The sequence below is a fragment of the Nesoenas mayeri genome (assembly GCF_963082525.1).
Source record: "Nesoenas mayeri genome assembly, chromosome: 2".
Taxonomy (NCBI): Eukaryota; Metazoa; Chordata; class Aves; order Columbiformes; family Columbidae; genus Nesoenas; species Nesoenas mayeri.
In genome coordinates, this window is record NC_137543.1 from 76,664,612 (window position 1) to 76,685,115 (window position 20,504).

At 37.8% G+C, this 20,504-nt stretch overlaps 1 protein-coding gene across 2 annotated transcripts in view; it reads left to right on the top strand.

The window, feature by feature from the left end:
• Positions 1-558: 558 nt before the first annotated feature.
• The window catches only part of MARCHF6 (membrane associated ring-CH-type finger 6), a 54,646-nt gene continuing 34,700 nt past the window's right edge, over positions 559-20,504 (top strand). Inside the window, exons 1-5 of one of the 2 annotated variants that reach the window (XM_080338524.1) lie at positions 559-611; positions 5,859-5,958; positions 6,824-6,897; positions 15,180-15,323; positions 19,538-19,610. In XM_080338524.1, coding sequence (XP_080194650.1) covers positions 593-611; positions 5,859-5,958; positions 6,824-6,897; positions 15,180-15,323; positions 19,538-19,610 — 410 coding nt within the window. In that variant the 5' untranslated portion in view covers positions 559-592. The remainder of the gene's footprint in view (positions 612-5,858; positions 5,959-6,823; positions 6,898-15,179; positions 15,324-19,537; positions 19,611-20,504) is intronic. The other variant, XM_080338525.1, reaches the window with a different exon arrangement.

Consider the following 20,504-nt stretch of genomic DNA (forward strand, 5'->3'; position numbering starts at 1 on the left):
AGGAAGGAGAGCTGGGCTTTGAGGAAGGGGACAGGTACCAATTTCCCCGTGAGGAGCCGCAGGGCTGTTCCTAGGGAAAACCTGCGGCCTGAAACACTGACCCTCCCAACAGCTTGGAGTATGAACGTGGCGTTTCTCTTTGGTTTGGGGTAAAATTTAGAAGAGTTCTAGCTGTATTTTGTCTGGTGCCCGCACCCTTCCCGCTACAGCCGTTGCCCGGCGCCCCCAACGGCCGCCAACCGCCCGGTCCCGGACGCCCTGTGCTGCCCTCCCTCCCCCTCCTGCTCGCTCCCGCCCGCTGAGGCGAGCCAGGCGCTGCCAGAGGGGGCAGTCACACAGCAGGGACATGGCCCTGCCACCCTGAACGTCGGGCCGCCCGCCCCGCCCCGGTGTAACCCAACCCGGCACGGGCTCCGCTGGCGGGCCTCCCGGTTCCCCGCATCCCCGCCAGGCGGAGCCCGCGGCAAGAGCGGCGCTCTAGCCCAGCCGGTTCGGTGGTTCGGTCTCTACGGTGCCCGCACCGCTCACCCGCGCGGCACCGCCCCCCGTGGTCACACCACTCGCCCGGCCCGCGCTGCGTCAGCTACACAAGATGGAGACCGCCGAGGAAGGTATCGCGATCGCTTTGCGCCCCACGCTAACCTCCGCTCCCTTAGAGCCGGGTGGGGGCTCTGCCCGTGCTGCCTCGATGGGTGGAGGGGTGAGGGAAAGGGGCGTCCATGAGCCCGGGAGCCGCTGGGCGGGCAGGGGCTGTTTACGCCTAGAGGGGCTTCGCGTATCGGGGCTGCAGGTGTCCGGGCCGCGCTTCCCACCCGCACCCTTACTCCGCCGGGCCTGCCGGTGGTGATTGCGGGGTGCCGGCCCGCGGGCTGATGCGCACTTGGGTCCCCCTTACATAACCGCGGCCGTTGGGAGCCGGGCGCTGCGTGGGGGTGGGGGAGGGGCGGGTGGTGCTGTGGTAACACCCGGCGCGGGGAACCGGGGCTCGCCCGGGCCGCCTCGGGCGGCGGGGACCCGCCGGCGGCTTCTGCCGGCTACGGGGCTTCTGCATGGGGCTTTGCTGGGGGGGAGGTGAGGGTCTTGGGGGCCGCTTAGAGGCCTTGTGTGAGGAGGTCCCGGCGCGGAAAGCAGAAGCCCGGGAGCTTACACTGGGGCGGTGTGAGGGGCCGTGAGGAAGGGGCTCCGCCGAGTCGTTCAACACCTTTGCCTGGGCTAGTTTTCCCTTGTCCCACAGGCGCTGTCATACCCTGTCCTGTAACTCAGCGAGTTTTAAATTTCCACTTTCAGCTGAATAATAATAGGAGCGTTAGCTGCTGCAGCTTCTTTTGCAAGATTAACTTTGTTATGTATGCTGGAAAATCTATTTGAAAAATTGAAATAATAAAACGATGCCAGAGCTGACAGGATTCTCTGTCTCTTCTGCAAGCTACTAACAATACATAGTAATGTCTCATTTTAGAAACGAAGTTGACAAAGAGATCATAGTCATGTTTTTTTAATGTGTAGTTTCCATTTTTAAAGGGTATTGCTTTACTTGAGATCAAATGTGGGAATGCTTCGTCAGCACTTTTGCTCTGCTCAGATAAAGTTGAGGAGCTGTGTAGTTCAAGCTGATAATGCAGATCTTTCATAAACCAGGACTTCATGTTGTAGTGTAAACCAAAATAAATAAAGGATGTGTGTTGTGCTATGTTTCTTGCAGTATTTGAGCTTTGTTTGTCATCCTAAGCAATAACTGCAAGTATATATTGCAGTAGCAAGACAGTTCCAAGGAAAGCGTTTCCGTCTTGGATTTTGTTACTTTGGCATAATTTAGAATATAGCTTTTTATCTGGTCACACTTCATTTTTCCAGCTTGAGAGAATTAAAAATCAACACCCTGCAAAAATATGAAGCACCAGGTGAAATAACACAGCACCTTTGTAGAAATGTCCATTGGCTTGTGCTGTAGACATATTTAGTACCTGTGAAAACAGATGGTTTATCAAAATACAGGGGTTTTTTAAATCTCAGCTTTTAAAACTGCTTGCTGCAACTTTGTCATGCCTCTGTAGACCAACAGTTACATATCCTGATGAAATTAACCAAGTGAAACTTTGATTGCTTGGCCTCTGGTAGCCCAGAAAACCTGGATTGTTGTAAGCTGCAAAGTGGATACTAAGAAATGACCAGCTGAGTTCCAGCCACTCCGGTAGTTGGTAAATGCATCTCGGTGGCTTTGATTCAAACAGCATAGTTCATAATTTGTTACAGGCTGTTAAGAGTGGTAGTCTTTGATCATACCTGCTTTTACAGGGTTTAGTATAGGGAACAGAGAGAACAGGAAGTGAAAGCAGAGGGGGCCGTTAGTTACATCTTAAGATATTGTGTTCTTTAACTAAACCTTCATGTTAAACTCTGCACTGGAAATGTGGACTTTTCTGATTTTGCGTTTTGGTTTTTTTTTGTTTTGTTTGGGGTTTTTTGTGGGCTTTTTTGTGTTTTTTGTTGGTTTGTTTTGGATTGGTGGGGGGTTTTGTTTGTTTGTTGTTTTTTTAAATATATCTTTAGAAATACATATACAGGTAACCTTGGATATTATATTGTAGTCTTATCAATGTTACCCTGAAAAGCTCTGAGTAGTAGGATGAAAGTAACTAGTCTATATACTCACTTTCCATAAATACAACAAGAGTGTTACAACTTCTACAGTTTCAAACTCCAATTCCCACTATTAGAATTCCACAACACTTGCCAGAACACTGAAGAGGCTTCCCAAGGTTAGAAAGCTTTAAACACTAGTAGCAGAAAAGACTGCATTCGTCAATTAAGGAGGAAATCCTGCTTCAGTATTATTGTGTGCCTGAATCTTTGCTACAAAGTGTCAAATGGGCTTTCCTAACTATTGATAGCTGATTAATGATATTATGTAATGTGAGCATTGCTTCTCTGTAGCACCTGAAAGCACCAGATACCAGCTTTTGCTGATGAGAGGGACTTCTTTTTAGCTAAATCAGTTTGTTGCTAAATAATATGATCTTCACTTCTGCATATTACAGTGAAGAACATTCGGTTAGAGAGGTGATAGGCAGAGAGATGTTCTCTGGAGGAACATAAAAGAACTGTATTACCCAAGGTCATTCTTTCCAAAACACATGCATGAAGAACAGGATGCAAAGTGTGTGTGCAAGTAGAAAAACAGTGTCTGTTACACAGTGGAATTCCCTCTGAAACACGATAGTAGGTCATAAGGTGCACAGCTTCACATGTTGACCCTCAGTGGTGTTTATTGATTTGAAGCTATCGTTTGCATAACAGTCCATATTGTTACATTCATTGCATATTTATTTGGATTTATAAAACAAGTGGGAATATCTGGAAATTCTCATAGCCTTTAGAAAAATAAGATTTACGTTTAACTGATTGTGATAAACTAACTGAGGAAATCCTTTCTGAAATAAAAAATTCATTTGCTTTCAGTAAAGCAAATTCTGTTTTTTTCCCAACAGTCTTGAGAATAAGTGAATGGTGTGCTGTTATAGCCAATGGACCATTAATGAGTGGATTCAGAGAGCTGTGCAGGTCTTTCGAAGAACAGTGTGGTTTTAACTCTCTTTCTTTGGTGCCAGAGAGCGTTCTTATAAAGCAGTGGTTTCACATCCTGGCTCTAGTGCTTGTTTGACCTTTTATCAGACTGATCAGCATACAAAGTCGTCAGCTCACTGTAGCAAAATAGCTCTGTTTGAAGGGGTGCTGGAGGAAGGTGGGCATGACATAGCTAGTGGTGGATCCTGCCTGTCCATTGAAGAGACCTGTCCTGTGCAGCCATCTGGAAATACTCTGTGATAAAAATAATTTGTTAGGTGAAGTAGCAGTTTTAGTTGTTCTTGTCAGCAGAGAAAACAGGGGCTCTTGATGTTTGCAGTGATACGTCGCTGCTTGATATGGCTCTGATGGAAGAAGTACTCTTTATGTCTGTTTGTACTGTGTTGTGGTTTAATACCCACTGGTAGCTAAGCCCCACATAGCTGCTTGCTCACTCCCCCTTGGTGGAATGTGGGAGAGAATCAGAAGAGTAAAAGTGAGGAAAGTCATGGGTTGAGGAAAAAGTAGTTTAACAGGTAAAGCAAAAGCTGTGCACACAAGCAAAGCAAAACATGGAATTCATTCACTACTTCCAATCTGCAGGCATCTCCAGGAAAGCCAGGCTCCATCATATCTAATGGTTACTTAGGAAGACAAACACCATCACTCTGAACGTTTTTCCCCTTCCTCCTTCTTTCCTCAGCTTTATGTACTGAGCGTGATGTTGCATCATATGGAATAGCCCTTTGGTCAGTTGGGGTTGGCTGTCCCCGCTGTGTCCCCTCCCAACCTTTTGTGCACTCCCAGGCCAGTGACTGCTTAAGAACAACTAAAAAAATCAGTGTGTTATCAACATTGTTCTCATACTAAACCCAAAAGACAGCACTATACCAGCTACTGTGAAGAAAATTAATTCTATCCTAGCCAAAACCAGGACATAGCATCACTGATGGGGGTATTGAATACATGTCTGTTAATTCTAGGGTTTTGGCCTACATGAATGAATTCAAATCTCTCTTCTAGAGATAGGAAATTATTATTTGTTTTGAATCACTTGAATTCTTATGCTTTATTTGTAGAAACTGTTCTAATACTGTGCTATGGATATAATAACATCGTGATTTCTTTATAGAAAAACATTAATATTTTAAAATTTGGTACTTTTGGAACTTTTTGTAGAAAAACATTAACTTTTGAGGATTTTAACCAAGAACAAAAATATGTGATTCAGACTTGAAAAAGTGCATTTTTGGTATTCTTGCATCAGTACTTTAAGCTGGTATTTTTCTAACAAAGATCTCTGATGTGTTTCTGTTACAGTCTTGCAGGTTTGCTGAATAGAGGTTGATAGAGAAATAATTAACAAAAGAGAAAATGCTGAACTTGAATCTTCTGTAATACATAACCATTTTATGTTCATCTCCTTAACAGAAGTAAAAGGATGAGTAAATGGAAGATACCATGCATATGTCAAGCAACTGAAATATTTTTATTTATATTTGCTTGTGTGTTTAAGTGCTCTGGATAAATGAATGGTATTAAGATAGACATCTGTTCTTTGGAGGGAGAAGTTTATACTAAATTCCTTCTCCACAAAGCATCTTGCACTCTTCAGTTGTAAGAAAATGTCAAAAATAGAGAATAAAGAAAGTGCGGGACCTATTGAAGTATTATTGAAATTGTTAACTAAGAAGCAGACAATGTGGCTGGATTGTGGACTCCTAAATGGCCGTATTCAACTCGGGTAGCAAATTCACAAAATACTTATTTCTGTTTATTATGATGGGGTTTTTCCCCTTCATCGGGCGCACCAAGAAATGTCCATGTTAGGTTGAAGAGTAGCAAATGGTGTGTTTATATCATTGTTAGACATTAGTAAATCTATTTACTCAGCCTCCATTTATCTTGTTCAAAATTCAGATGGACGTTTTCCATTTCAAACTCTCCACTTTTAGGAAGATTATCCTTTACAATCTGTATGTTGTTTTAATGATAACTTTAGACAAAGAGCTCCTCAGCATGTAGTTTTATTGTGTCTATTTCCTAGAAATCTTAAAAGTACAATAGGACATGATTTTTATAACATGATCCAGCAGATAATATTCTTGTTGCTTTTTCTGGTGATCTCTCTGTCTTCATATCTTACATCAGATGAAATCTGTCTTTCATCCTCTTTCGATTGATTCTGGCTTCTTTTTGCTACATGATAAATTTGCTAGAGTTTAATTGTATAATTTATCTTGTAAATGTGAGTTCTTTAAGCAGTAGTGTAATAAGCTTTATGTCCTTGTCAGCAGATATATGCAGAGTCTGTCGATCTGAAGGAACTCCTGAGAAACCTCTCTATCATCCATGTGTTTGTACTGGCAGTATTAAATTTATTCATCAGGAATGGTAAGTTCTGTGTTTGTATGGGAGTTTTTTGTTGTGTGGGGGTTTGTTTTTTGTGTTTTGTTTTGTTTTGTTTTTAAAAATAAAACACATTACCATGTTTGTAAAAAGAAAACTCTCTAGATCTTCAGGTTAACTAGTAAGAAAAAACAGTTTGCAGTGGATAGTTTATTCCAGTTCACAAAAAAAAAATCAGTAACTACATATTAAAATTAAGTACTAATAATTGTTTTTTATTAGGACTACAATTCTGCTCATCTATCAGTTTTATGAAAGCTAAGCAGAATGATCAATATGTTGGAGCTTTTTTTTTTTTTTCCCCAGTTATAGTTATAAATGAAAAGAAGTAAAAATACCCTGATACTTTTTGGTCATTTTGAGGTGTATGTTCGATCAGGCAAATGCTAAAATGAAACCTGTAATTCTGGTCTATAGCAGGTATTCCTTTTGATGGTGTTTTAGTAGCCATTCTTTCACAAATACAGCAGTTCTGAATCTTAGCTGTGTGCATATATGTGGCATATCTTGAAATATTTATAAGGCTTGGTGTCACTAGTGGGTTTCCATGTCAGTATATATACTTTGAGTTACTAGCCTTTTGAATAACATACTCAAAGAACGTACTTTCAGGAATGTAAGTGATGTAACTGAAGAGTTGCTATGACTCCTAGTCAGTTTACCTTCTTTACTTTTGAAACTTACTTGATGGTCTAAATGGACTTAATAAACATGTTAATTTAAGTTCTGCTTGATAGTACCAGTGTCCTGATTTATGTTTTAAAACAGAGAATTAGTGTGTTTTACTTAATGGAGGAATAAAGCAGAGAGGTGTAATAGCGTGTATTAATATGATCACTTTTTGTTGCAGCTTAGTTCAGTGGCTTAAACACAGCAGAAAAGAATACTGTGAACTATGTAAGCACAGATTTGCTTTTACACCAAGTAAGTGTATTTTACTGTTCCTATTTTTTCAGAATTTTTCTTTTTTTGTCTTGGTGTGTATGAAGTGATTACTTTTTCATTCAGCATGATGGATCCAGACTTGTATTTTAACCTCTACATTCTTGTTTGTCTTGCAGTTCTTATGTATATTATTGCAGACTGTGTTTGAATGATGGATAATCTGATTCTTTCATAATCGTACCCGAGCCACAAAAGTGTTATTCTGTACTTTTTCCAACTGACTCAGTCCCATTCTTTTGTTGCCAACATTACAGTGTTATGGCGCATTTTCAGTTTCACTGATAAATTTAAGTGTTTGGAAGTCTGAATGTTAAGGTGAAGCCACAGCAAAATTTGAATTTGAGAACCAATTTTCAGTTACCTTTGAGCTATCCACCTGCAGTGCTACCACATGATTTCTGTCAGTTTTAATGCAAAATATCTTGACAGATAATGCAAATGGTAATTTTTTCAGTCAAGATACAGTGACTACTCAGTATTACATTGCCATTTATGTTAGATTCGACTAAATAGGTTAGGCAACTTATGATGAAGAATGACTGTATCTTTATAAAGTTCCAAGAGGATTCTTAATTACATTTTAACTGATAGTAATAGAAATCAGTGAGGCTTTGGCTTGCTGGCAGGTTAGGTTCATTATCTAGTATTGCCAACTTATTTCTTGTTGAACAGGGAAAGTGGTTCTTGTGCTGTGTATTTTTTCTTGTTAAATTTATTCATGCTGATTTATTCTCTATAACTGCTGAGCTCAGTTCTTCATGATACAGGTATGTAATTTTTTTTTTTTTTAAACTGACGAGTATCTGCACTGTAGAAGCTGTCTTGAATTGGGAAACATGATGAGGTTTGGCTGTTTTATATCTGTGTGATACCATAAAAATCAGAGCTCCTTTTCAGTGTAGCCAGTCCCAGTTAGAACGACAGAGCGCTTATCCCATTACTCCTCCCTTCTTACTTTTTTTTTTTTTTTTTAAACATTGGTGAAAAAAACTGAGGCTAAGCAGCCAGATGGTTTAGCTCATGTATTTTCTGTTCCAAAAATCCTATAATCCACATTCTTTCTATGTACTGAACCTCAGAATTTTCTCTTTCTGCCAACCATTAATTATACACATTAGACCATCCTTTTTTAAAATTATCAGCAGTGAAATGTATGACATTAACTCTATCTTACCACTGTGAGGAGAAAAGCGTATTTTATGTTGATCACAGCAATGCTTTCAGGTTATTGTTTTTAAGTAGTACAGAGACTTGTGTAAGAAGTGTTAGAGAGATGTCTTTTGTTTGCAGGTTTTGTTAAACATTGTTATAAAGGCATTACATTATATTATATTTGGAAGCTTTGCAAATTAAGAGTGATCACCAGTTCTGGAGCTCTCTACAAGTTAATTAGCCACTTTAAAAAATGCATTCTGCTGCTTGGTCCTCTACAGAATTTAGCGTGCAAGACCAGAAAACTGCATTTCAGTGATTTAGTAGTTCTTAAAAAGAAAGAAGTAGTCTTGTATGAAAAAAAAAAAAAAGTGTATAGCATACAGAAAAAAGAGGATGAGAAGTTCTAAATGAGATGTGTGTTACTATTAGTAACTAGAAAGCTTATTCACTGCCCTTATCAACAGAGGTGTTCTGGCAGAAATTTAATCCTTGACTGACATAGCTGTTACCAGTACAGCTTGTAAAATAGTTGCAGATTACAGACACGTGAGAAAACATAATTGAATTACTGTGTCTTAACATGTTATCATTTGTCTTAGGAGCCTTGGAATTAGTAATAACTGAAGCTTTTTCTTCACAGTGTAATAGAATACTTCTTCCACATTTAGCCTCTAGCAAAGGTTGTCTTATCCTCCTGTCACAGACTGGCCACTCCCCACACTAAGCACCCTCAGATTATAATGTTTTCTTCTTGGCATTCCACATTGAGAGATGTGCTTTTTTCTTACCAGTCTGCACACAGTGCTAGTACGTGTCAGGTGCCTTGCACAGATTCCTCCAGCCCTTTGTGCCCAGCATGTCTTGTTTTCATTATTTCTCTCATACAGTTATAGATTCCTTAATTTCTCTTATCTCTCTTTGTTTGGAAGATAATGTGGATGTCCGGTCTGGAAGCTGGATCTGCTTGTGGGAGCTGGGACAGAGTCACAGGTGCTAGAGAGAGAATGATAAGGCAGAGATGGGATTGATGTATGTGCCAGTCATCCAAAACAAAGTTGGATGTGGCCTGTAACCGTGCCATGTTTAAAGCACTTTCAGATAAGTTAATTCACCGTGGGATGTGGTTGAATAAATGCATGTACGTAATCAGTAGCTGTGCTTCAAGGGACAGGCACTAAGTTGATAAAAATAGTGCAGTAATACCAGCAACTCATCTTTTAATTTAGCTTGGTTTGCTTGTTAAGGTTGTTGCTGTCATTCTGTCAAAAATGTACCTTTGCTGGTATAACATTTTGTGTATGGAGTATTTATAAAACATTCCTAGTGCATATAAATTCTGTAACATCTAGTGACTTCTCTAGCACCTGAACTAGTAGGTTAGTTACTGTTTGTAAGGAAGGAAGGAAACAGTAGAAGATTCAACTCGCATCTTGGCAGGAGTACAAAGGAACTGATTTTTTTCTTTTGAATGATAGCATAATTCTCTAAAAATGTTTAGTCATGTAAGTAAATGACTTGATTTTCAATTGTAGACTTTGAAGCTAAATTTTACATGTTTAAAATTCGTAGTTCTTCAAATTGTGGATTAATACAACTATTGAAAAAAACACAAACATAGCTTTAGACTTTTTAGACTTTTTTGAATTATGTCAAGGTGGTTGTTCATTTTTAACTTCCTACCCACACGGCTTCCTTTCATTTTACGATCCGATCGAAGGAAGCCGTGTGAGTAGGATGTTCTTCAGTTCATAAATTATTATATTCTGAAATGAGCTTTTGATTTATGCATGCGAAGTTACTAATTCAAGGCTTGCGTGCACTTGGACCTCACAGTTTGTATTGTTGTAATCCTGATTTGTTACTGTTCTTTTTCTTGTCGTTTGCCACCTTTGTTGACATGTAACTGTTAATATGAAAGATTTTTGGATCATTTGGATTCATTGAGCTTCTAAGCTATCCTATAGCATGCGGAGATTCTCCATGTTGAGTATTTAAGCTTGGGGGTTTTTTTTAATTAATCCATAGGCCTTGATACTATTTTTTTTTATCATCTTAAAACCTTCTGGATGTGACTGGTATATCTAGCTTAATGTGAAAGAGGTCATGGTTAATAGATTTTAAGGTGAAGAAAGACGAGTATCACTGACATAATTGTAAAATATTATATGTTCACGTTTTAAGTAACTTGTGCAAAACACATCACTTAATAATTGCATGTTGTTTGTAGTAATGCTTAGTTTATTAAGTTCCAAACTTTTGGATCTTTAATTTTGTACACAATTATCTGTAAGAAACATGTAATTATATTAAAGTGAGTGACCCATTTTGTTGGGCTCGTCATTCCAAGTAAATAAGATTTTATTGAATGGGCTAGTTTTCTTACCTGTTTATTTTGACAAACTTTAACATGGTGGTCCATAGCTTCAGCATTTCTAGAAAGTCTATTTTGGAAAGGCAAACTTCTGAAACAAAATACGACATGCTGGCACAGAATTCAACATGCATGCTGCCAGCTCCAGGGTGCAGAATTAACATGCAATTCAGTTATGTATGAGTGTAATTCCATGTTTTGTTAGACCTGTGGCTTACATGAGAATGGATGGTTCTTTTCTCCTTTTATCTTAGCAGTCTGGAGCAAAGTCTATGTAAGTCTCAAGAGTATAAAATGTAGAAATATGGAATGGTTTGGGTTGGAAGGGTCTTTGGAAGATCGTTAGTCCAACCTAAAGAATAACCCACAACTCCTATTTTACCAAACCAGTGCTTTAACCCATGAGATACAAAACACAGGGTTTTTACTTATGAGTTACATAGTTACATAGTCTTAATTCATGATCAGTGCACAAAGATGATTGAGGTGGCATATAAATGGCTTGGAAGTGTAATAGTCAATAGAAAATCTATGGGTAAGAGGACTGTAAGTGTGAAAGTTCTGTGAAGTAGGCTAAATGACAGTTTTACCTAACCGAAGGTAGGTGTTCTGGTTTCTTCCACACTAGGCTGACTTGAATAGGGAGAGAGTGAGAAATGAAATAGGATACAGTTGCATTGTGATAGCTGTGGAGCAAAATAAGACTATTAAAAAAATTTGAGCCTTCATAATAATTATTGGTAGGAGTTTTTTGATATAGCACATCAGAAGGCTGTTTCTAGTGTCTTTCTGCAGCTCTGCTTCTCTCAGTGAAAAGATGGTGCACTATATGAAGGGACTTGTGGGAGTGAAATCTGAAATCCGTAGGTGTAATCTGTATAGTATAATCTGTAAGGAAAAATACATTCAGGATTTTTATTTCTTTTTTGGGGAAGAATAGCATTTTTAAAATGAAAATGGCCAATAACATGAAAGCTACAGATAGCTTTCCGTTGTATTTTATACTACTTCATAATGATTGTATATCTGGCTTCTCTTTTTATCTACTTTTTACCTTGTGCCAGAAGTAGCCATAAATGAGGAAGATAAACATATTTAAACCTGTACAACCTGTTTTAATTTATTGGGAATAAGCCCTTAGAAGACAGAGAAAGCCTTGGACCGTTGCTTTGGGACCAGTTACACATTGCTGGTTGGAAGTGGATTTGTACAGGGATTCTACTGCCAATATGTGACAGGAAAGAGGAGCAAGAGAGTTTTGGGTTTGGGAAGAGCTTGGTGGTCTCTCTGTATTGTTTGGGTTTTTTCTGTTGTGCAGCTGGCATTTTGCAGCTACAGAGAGTGCCAGTGCTCCTGATGTTGCTGCTGTTTTTTTCTCCTACTTTTTTTTTTTTTTTTTAATACAAGCAACAAAAGCGAAGTCTGAAACTATACAGGTTTACTAATTTTTATAATTGTCATTATATATTACATTGTCAGAACATACAGGTATTAAAAAAGCCCCTGTTGTTGCTCAGATACCGCTCTGATCAAAGCTCCTTTCTGTACTGCCCGTGTCATGACTAAATACCTCTCCTATCTTCTTCCAAGGGAAATTGTGTAGGCAGTATAGTTTTCATTTACGTTAAGCTTTGGTACTTTGAAAAGGCTGGGAAAGAGAGGATAAATTAAAAGTGTTAGTTTGTTTTATTTCTTCTTAAGTTTGGTGGGAATTATAGCATTCAGGTTCAGCAGATTGTCCCTATTGTGTTTGTCAAAGTACAGTTGTGTGATGTTTGTATTAAAAAGCCTCTGAGGAAATGGGAATGATGAGAAAGCTTCCTGTAATAAGCTTAAAGGTATCACTTTGGTAAGCCAGAGCACTGGGAACTTTTTTTTTCCCCCCCACTTTCCTGTTCTGGATATTTTTTTGTCAGCAAACTGTTTCCCTGAAAACAAGTCATCATTGCTGTCTGCTTTCTTCCTTATTTTTTCCAGGAGAGGGAAAATTTAATTGGCCTCTAGTAGAGAGATTTTTATTTGGAGAAACTGTAGTAAATAATGCAGGAAATCAGTTTCTCAAACTGAGTTAGGAAAGATGACCAGGATGGGAATTAAGGGATGGAGGAAGGATAAGGAAGGCACGTGTGCGAAAGGGAATGACGAGGAGGTTTACTGCAGTGACAGGGGTCAAAGTCTCCAACATCACAGTGGTAGCGGGGTATGGATGAAAAAGGTGGAATGTGGAGACAAAATGGCAGTCGGATGCAATGGTGACAGACGCAAGTGGGGGGATTAGCTATGAGTGCTGCAGTGTGCTTGTGCACCAGGGGTTCCTGTCATGCTAGGAATTTTTGCCTTTCACCCACCCGAATGTTGTAGGACATAGAAGGGCTTTATCTTGTCATCAAGGTATAAAGCTTCGAGTGGTAAAAGCTTTACATATTTAGAGGTGGGGCAAAGCAGAGGAAAAACAGCAGTCTTGCCCCACCCCAGCTTCTGAACTCATCAAAAGTCACAAAATTGATAAAATCTGATGGATGTAACTTGTCTTCTCTGAGTAATAGCTACATTGTGCATTTATTCGACTGTTCAGTTGTAATCTTAAAGATTTTAGAAAAATGAGTATGTAGAGGTGCTAATATTTGTAACCACTTCAGCTTTACTGAGTTATGATGGGCATCCTTTTTTACAGTTCCCTGTGTGAGTGTTCAGTAATTCCAGAAGGATGATTTTAAAAAAAAAAACAAAAAAACAAAAAACCAAACCTTTAAACTGTCCCAGCTTCCCCTAACAAATCAGTCATTAATGTTTTCTTTATAACCTCTGTTGTGGTTCCAAAGTGTTGATCAAAATACATTTTTTGAAAATGGAAAAATACAAGCTTCAAAGTATCTACTGAGTTCAGTTTTGTCAGAGTGATACCATGTGTAACAAATACACTCTTAAGTATTCTTCTAGCACCCTTAACAAAGGTTTACTTGTTTCCTCTGATAATTTTCCACAATGTTTGTTCAGTGTGAGCTGAGATATCTTTAGTAGGGCGTCAGGTGGCATTTTCTATGGTACTACCAAATAGTGTACAAAATCTGTTTCTGTAATAAGAAAATTGTAAATTGGTAGACAGCGTCAAAGTATGTTTATGTCCTGCTTTCAATTTACTGCTCTGTGTTCTCACAGCTGCATTTCCCTAGTGTCATATTTTCAGTCCTTTGTTTTACAAATTCCAGTTCCTTGCCAGATACCTGACAACTAAGAATCTTTTGAAATTTAAAACCATTTACTGTTTTCTTATGGTTACTGTTTTGTTGTTACTTTGTGTCAAATATAATCCACACCTTGTTTAAATGCACTGAACTCTCCACATTCTCTGACTACTTCTGCATTTTGATACTACTTTTCTCTTTACAAAAAAAAGAGGGTTTTTTCTCCAATAGAGGAGAAAAGGAGTCTCTGAGATTAGTAAAAGGATGATTAGGAATACAGGTAAAGGTAGAAGAGATGTTAATTAGACAAAAGGGGGAATGCAGGTAGATTGCATGAAGCAGTATTTCTCAGATTTTTAAGTCAAAGGATTGTCCATGAGAGGGAAGGAAAACTTTTCTCTAGTGCTTCTTACAAAAACCGGATTTCCTTATGTACTTAAAAGTATGTGATGTTTTTAAAAATAGTCCATTAATTAAATGTGATAAAATCTGCAAGCTCAGCTGTTTCCAACATAACCATTAAACATGCAAGCAGTGATGTTTTTGCAGCTCCTAACTGTAGTTTATCTGTCTTCTTTATTCAAGTCTGTTATAGTTACTGTGCATTATGACTTCTTGGCATCCATATAAGAGTGTAGAAGCTAACTAAATGTAATGAAATTATTAGAGATAGATCTTTTGTAGTTGTTTGCAAAAGAAGCAGCCCTTTCACGTTTTCTTCTTGGCTTTTGAGTAGAAAGAGGTTTATGTAATATATAGATGTTGAATTTAAAAAGTCAAGAACTATTATGAAAATGTCTGTACAGGCTGAGAGATTTGCATTATGTTCTGTAATAGGAGTAACCTTAAAATAAATATTGCGTGGTATGAAATAGATACCTATTGAAAGTAAAAGTCATTCTGTAAATTTCAATGTCTGTAGATACTTAATCAGTTTCCTTCAGTTTTCCAGTCCATGGTGCTTTCATTTTGCCAATTTGTTTTGAGGGTTTTTTGTTTGTTTGCTTGCTAGTGGTGTTTTGTTTGTTTGTTTTGTGTGTTTATGTGTGTGTGTGTGTGCTGTTGGAGAGCAAGTGGAATCTAAATTATCCAGCACAAACAAATTGACAGTATGCAAAACTGCTGATTGCTCTTGTTCCTTGTGCTCTTTCCTTGAACTGGGTTTATAAATAACACTCAGGGATATCCTTGAGGTAGTACTGAGTGGGAGGGCTGCTGAATTTAGAATCTGCTCTTTCTTGCAGGCTTGAGCTTATTTTGAGATAATCAGAGTTTAGAGCTGATAAATAAAGCTATAAAGAAAAGTTCTCTAAGTCAACAACTAGCTCGGAATTTATTAAGTTTTCCTTTCCACTCAGTACACAATGTAACAAATGTGTCATGTGAAGGTTTTTTTGTTATTTGTTTGGGGTCATCTCTTGGGAGTCTGTAAAATATGCTTGTTCTTCTAGTAAGCTTTTGCCAAATACAAACATTTTGTAGTTGGCAGGACTGTTACATAAAGGCTTATTTAAAGGAAGAACTGTTTCATAAGTGTCTTTTCTACACAGTTTATTCCCCAGATATGCCTTCACGGCTTCCAATCCAAGACATCTTTGCTGGACTGGTTACGAGTATTGGCACAGCAATACGATACTGGTTTCATTATACACTTGTGGCCTTTGCATGGTTGGGAGTAGTACCTCTTACTGCATGTAAGTATTATTTTTTTGTACTGTAATACTCTTATACGCACTATATGCCACTTCCTGCAACAAAGTTTTGTGAGACCATTGTTCATTTATTTAGACAGAGTAATCATAAATTCAAAATCATTCCCTTATTTGCACTCAGAATTTCTAACTATTCAAGTCCTAAGCCAGTGGTGCGATGCAGGAAGGTGGTAAGAGATAGGAGAAAATACATAAAAGAGCTTTTAAACTTCTTATTCCAACAAAATGCCTCTTATCAATTATCTTCTTTAACATCTACATAGAAGGGTTTTCTTGGTACGTTTATTAATACTTGGATAGGAGAATTGTCCTGGTTTTTCTGACCATCTATAAATGGAAGTGCAATTTTTTTTTAGTATGAAAAATGAAATTATTTTACAGTCGTACATAAACTGATTAGTAAAACTCTTCTTTAAAAAAATCTTAAACAAAGGCCTATAAGTAGTAAAGGAATTTAACAGAAGAAGAGAGCTCACATTTAAGTTACTGTAGTATGCCGTTTGAAATTCATGTTTCAAATACAAACAAAAAGAGAACCATTGATGTTTCAACAAGCTAAAATACAGAGCAGATGAAGAAAGACAAAAGGGTTACAGCGTTCAGTCGAGGCAATAATTGGAAATGCATCTTTACAAAGTAATATACCCATTGAACAAAAGAGCAGGGAGACAGTAGATGTGTCTCCCTAGACAGTTTCTCAGTGTATTTTGTGCTTTTATTTGTAGCTGCCACTGACTTAGTTTGAGGATAGCGCAGTACTGGCATCAACTGTAAAAAAGTGATCCTGTTTCTACAGTCTGTTCTTCCTGTGCAAGAGCTTTTCTGGGCATGGATTAAACAAGGTTTACAAACTGCTCTGCCTTAAAACATACTGTGAATTTCTTCATTTGGTTTTTAGAATAAAACTTGGCTTTCCAGTGTTGTCTTTCAAAATGTGAATCACATACAGTTTTCTTACTAAACTTCTGAAGGACAACAAAATCATATTCAACAGATTAATTAAGGGAATTATGTTTCATAATTGTCTGAAAACCTGATGCTGGCTCTTCAGTAATACTGAAGTATTGCAAGAAGTCACCACCTATAACTTGGTTATCTAAACCTTTTTTTTTTTTTTAACAAATGTTATTTTTGGTTTTTAATACTTGTTTACTAAGCCAATGTAATTGACTTATGATTTTGATTTATGAGTGACTTTTTTTTTTTTTTACATTGTCTTGATTTCTATCTCTAACATTGCACATGTACCCCTGTTTATGTATTCCTTTAAGAATTAATGTATTGTGAAGGGTGGTGTATTTGCACAGGAAGATATCCAACATGATTGAACCATTCAGTCTAGCAAACCTTGAAAAATCCATTTACTTTTGAAATTTGTCAGAATCTGTCTCTTGGATGTGATTTTGTATAGGTCTTGTTTTCTTACATTAGAAGCCTTTAATGTAATCTTTACTTTTCTGTAACGTTTACATACTTTTTATTGTCGTCTTTTGCCTTCCCCATTTCTGTCATATTGTGTGTGACTGACTTCACAAAGAAGTAGTATTCTCATTATTTTATTTCTGAAAGAAAAAGGTGCAGCATAAAAAAAACTTGTCAGATGTACCATCTCTTTGATGTATGTTTGAACAAATCTGTCCTCTGGAATAATGTGCTAGTCATGCAGTTATCCCATTGTAGGATAAATTCTACAGTCTTTTTCTGGTAATTTGACTTCATTATTGCATACCCATCTTATATGGTTGAGTAAAAGGAATTTCTCTCTCTGTGCACACCCTCAGCATAATCCCAGCAGGCTCTGTTATGCTGTTAGTATCCTGTTAGCACAAAGCATATTTACATTAGTGGATGAAAAAAGCCAGTTATGCAATTTTCTACAATCTGTTCAGAGAAGTAGGATTAATTGGGCCAATTTAATCCAAAGTGATTTTATTCTCTGTGATAATTGTATTTAGCTGAATGGTTTGTAGAGTGAAATACACAAGATACTTGCACAGTACACAGAGTAAGAGAGAGACATACACACTGAGTAAGGTGAGTGTGTATACTAAGGCAGTAGGAAATCCTATAGTGAGAGTTGTCTGAAGTACCTCGTTTATCTCCAGTTTTAAAAATCTACTGTTCACACACTGATACAGCCCATGAATGTACTTCTCTGGAATGATTCAGTTGCCATTAAAACCAAACAAACACAGACAAACAAAACCCCACCACAACAAAGCTGAAGAGAATGGTTTATATATGTTTCATGTAATTATGTAGCAGTTAAAATTGTGGGGTTGTGTAATAGATCTACTTAAACTGGCATGAGTAAGTATGAATGGAATTGCTTATGTGAGCACCAGAAGAACCAGCAGAAGAGCTATAAGGAGTGTTTGCTGGTTGCCAAAGAGCTCTGTATATGTTATTTCATTCAAATCAAGAGGTAAAACAGACAGACTAAAGGTGTCAAGAAAATGAAAAACAAGACTGGAGTTTTAAGGTATACAGATAAGGAAAACAGGAGAGCTCTGAATTTTGCTTCAGACTCAAGAGGGGTGAAACAAAACCATGAGGCAAGGATTCCAAATGGCATCCACTCATTAAAAGTATGAAGGGCAAGTCTAAAATCAGTTCATAAATGCAAATCAAGAAGAATCCAAGACATATAACGAGGATTTACTAGCTAGTATCCTTTGTCTTCAGTCTTATCCACAAGTGATCCTGTCCAGACCACTTGAACATACATGTGTTAGTGTTTGTGTGCGAGTGAGCAAGTGAAATCTGTGAGGGAAAATATATTGCTTAGAGATCAGTTTGTGTAGGGGTTTTGTGTAATAAAATCCCCTTCCTATTCCATAAAATCTCGCAGGGATTTCCAAGGGTTTCCTTCCAGTGTAGGGTAATTGGAAGTATAAGGCTTGTGTTCTTTGACCTTTTCTGCTTGGCAAAGGTCACAGCAATATCTAGCCTCTTTGAAGTTCCCCTGCCGTGCAGCTAGATGGTAGGCAGACTATTGAAACTCCCTGGAAGCAGAGGATCAGTATCATCTTGCTAAATTTGATTCAGTGATTGTTCAGTAAAAAATGTATCAGTAGTACTGACTACAATGAGACTGAACATTTTCATTAGATCAAATACAGCCATTGTCTCTCTTGTGTTCTGTCTTACTCTAGACCTTTTAATTTTGCATTGTTATTTTGTATTATTTTCCGTCCAAAGTCAGAACTTCAGTAGGAGGGGTGGATTGCACTGAGGATGTGTTAACTTCCTCCAAGTGCTATATTATGTCTTATATAAAAGGTGAGCATAAACAATAGACCTTCAGGGCATTTCTGGTGGATTGGTTCATGAGAGATGTAGAAACAGAAACTTTCTGTATGTTCCAAACAGGTTGAACCAAGAGGTAAAAACTGAGCTATTTATTCTAGGTCACAGAAACAGTAGTGTGCCAGTATATGCGTGGGTACCTATGCCTGTCTAAAGGGTGCAATGAGAATCTTAAGAATTGCATTTCTGGGGATGAGTGCTTTCATTCTTCCCTCACCCTGTTCTGAGCATCTGTGTCATCCTCCTATGGATCTGAACCTAATTTTTTGAAGTAGACTATATACCCTGATGACCTACTTTTAAGATTATTTGACTGAAGAATTGTGGTAAAAAGCTACCATTAACTAGCCTCAGGTAGTCATCCATAAAACAATTATTTAAAACAGCTAATGAAATGGTGAGACTCATAATACCAAAAGTTTATACAGGTTCAAAGTAATTTAACAAATTAATGGGGGGAAAAATTCCATCAAGGATTAATAAACACTGAGATATTGTGGCACAGGATCTGAGCTGTTTTGCATGAAGGAAATGAGAATGTACTGAGGAAGTATTGCTGCAAGTATCTTTAACGTGTTTCCGTATTGTTCCTTAGGCATCCGTTGGTGTGCCAGTGCTGGAGACAGGTCTAGATGAGTCTTGTGTCTAACCTAGTATGGCAATTCTTACACAAATGTATTCTTTATTAGGAAAGTTGAGATAAATACAGCTTTGTTCTATATGGTTGTGTATGGTCTTGAGTTCTGTTAGTTCACTGAAAGTTGAGATTTTTTTCTATGTCATAAATTTAGTTAGGACACCAAGTGAAAAGAGGTACCCTATGCTCCTTTTCAAGTGAGACTACAACAAAATTTGAATTTATACCACACTTCTGTTTCTTCATGCAGGTCGTATCTACAAGTGCTTGTTTACTGGCTCTGTGAGCTCACTACTGACACTGCCATTAGATATTCTGTCAACGTAAGTACTTGAACAGTTTGATACAAATAACATTTCTAGTCAGATTACTGTGAAAATGGTTGCTTTGGAACATAGTGTCCCTTTCTTCTGGTTCTGCTTGTTATCTTCCGTCATCTTACATGAGCAGCTGCCTGTTACTCTTTGCATAATGAGAGGTATGGCCACCAGTATTAGATGAAGTTCTGTTATTCAGGATTTTTGGAGTTGGAAAACTCACTTTACAAAATGGGACGTGGTTAATGAAGATTTGTATTTGATCTGAAGAAAACTTACACTGCAAAATTACACTTAATAATAATAACAAAAAAATCCTATAGTTTAAATCAGATGCCACATAGTAGAATATTACTATATATTGCCAATAATGTTAATATCATGTTCTGTTTGATTCGTTACGTTTGTTTTATTTTGTAATTTAATTATATCCATCTTGAGTCTCTTAAGTGATAGGGATTTTTTTTTTTATTGGCTTGCCTTCTAACTGACACTTAGTATATGTTGATTGAAACATTAAAATCTATTGAATGCTGTCTGGTTTTGTCTTTTCTAAATCAATTTTACTTTAAGAATCAGTAAATATGAACACGACAGAGTTTCGGGCTGGTTCTTACTTTTTTCACTATCTTGAACCTGAGGAACTGAAAGTCAGTTTGAGCAGAATCAGTTGCACATGAAGCAAATTTTGAATTTACTTCCTGTGCAGTTCGGCTAAGTTATCTCAGTTGGGCTATTTGATTTGAGACATCAGGTTGTGGTATTTAATTGTTTTTTGTTAACAGAGAGACATGCTTTCTTGAGATTAATAACAGTATTTTTCCTGTTATCTCCCAGTAAGTGTAATTTTATTTTTCTGAGAAGAATCTGAAACAACTGAACCTAGGGCACCTCTTCTCA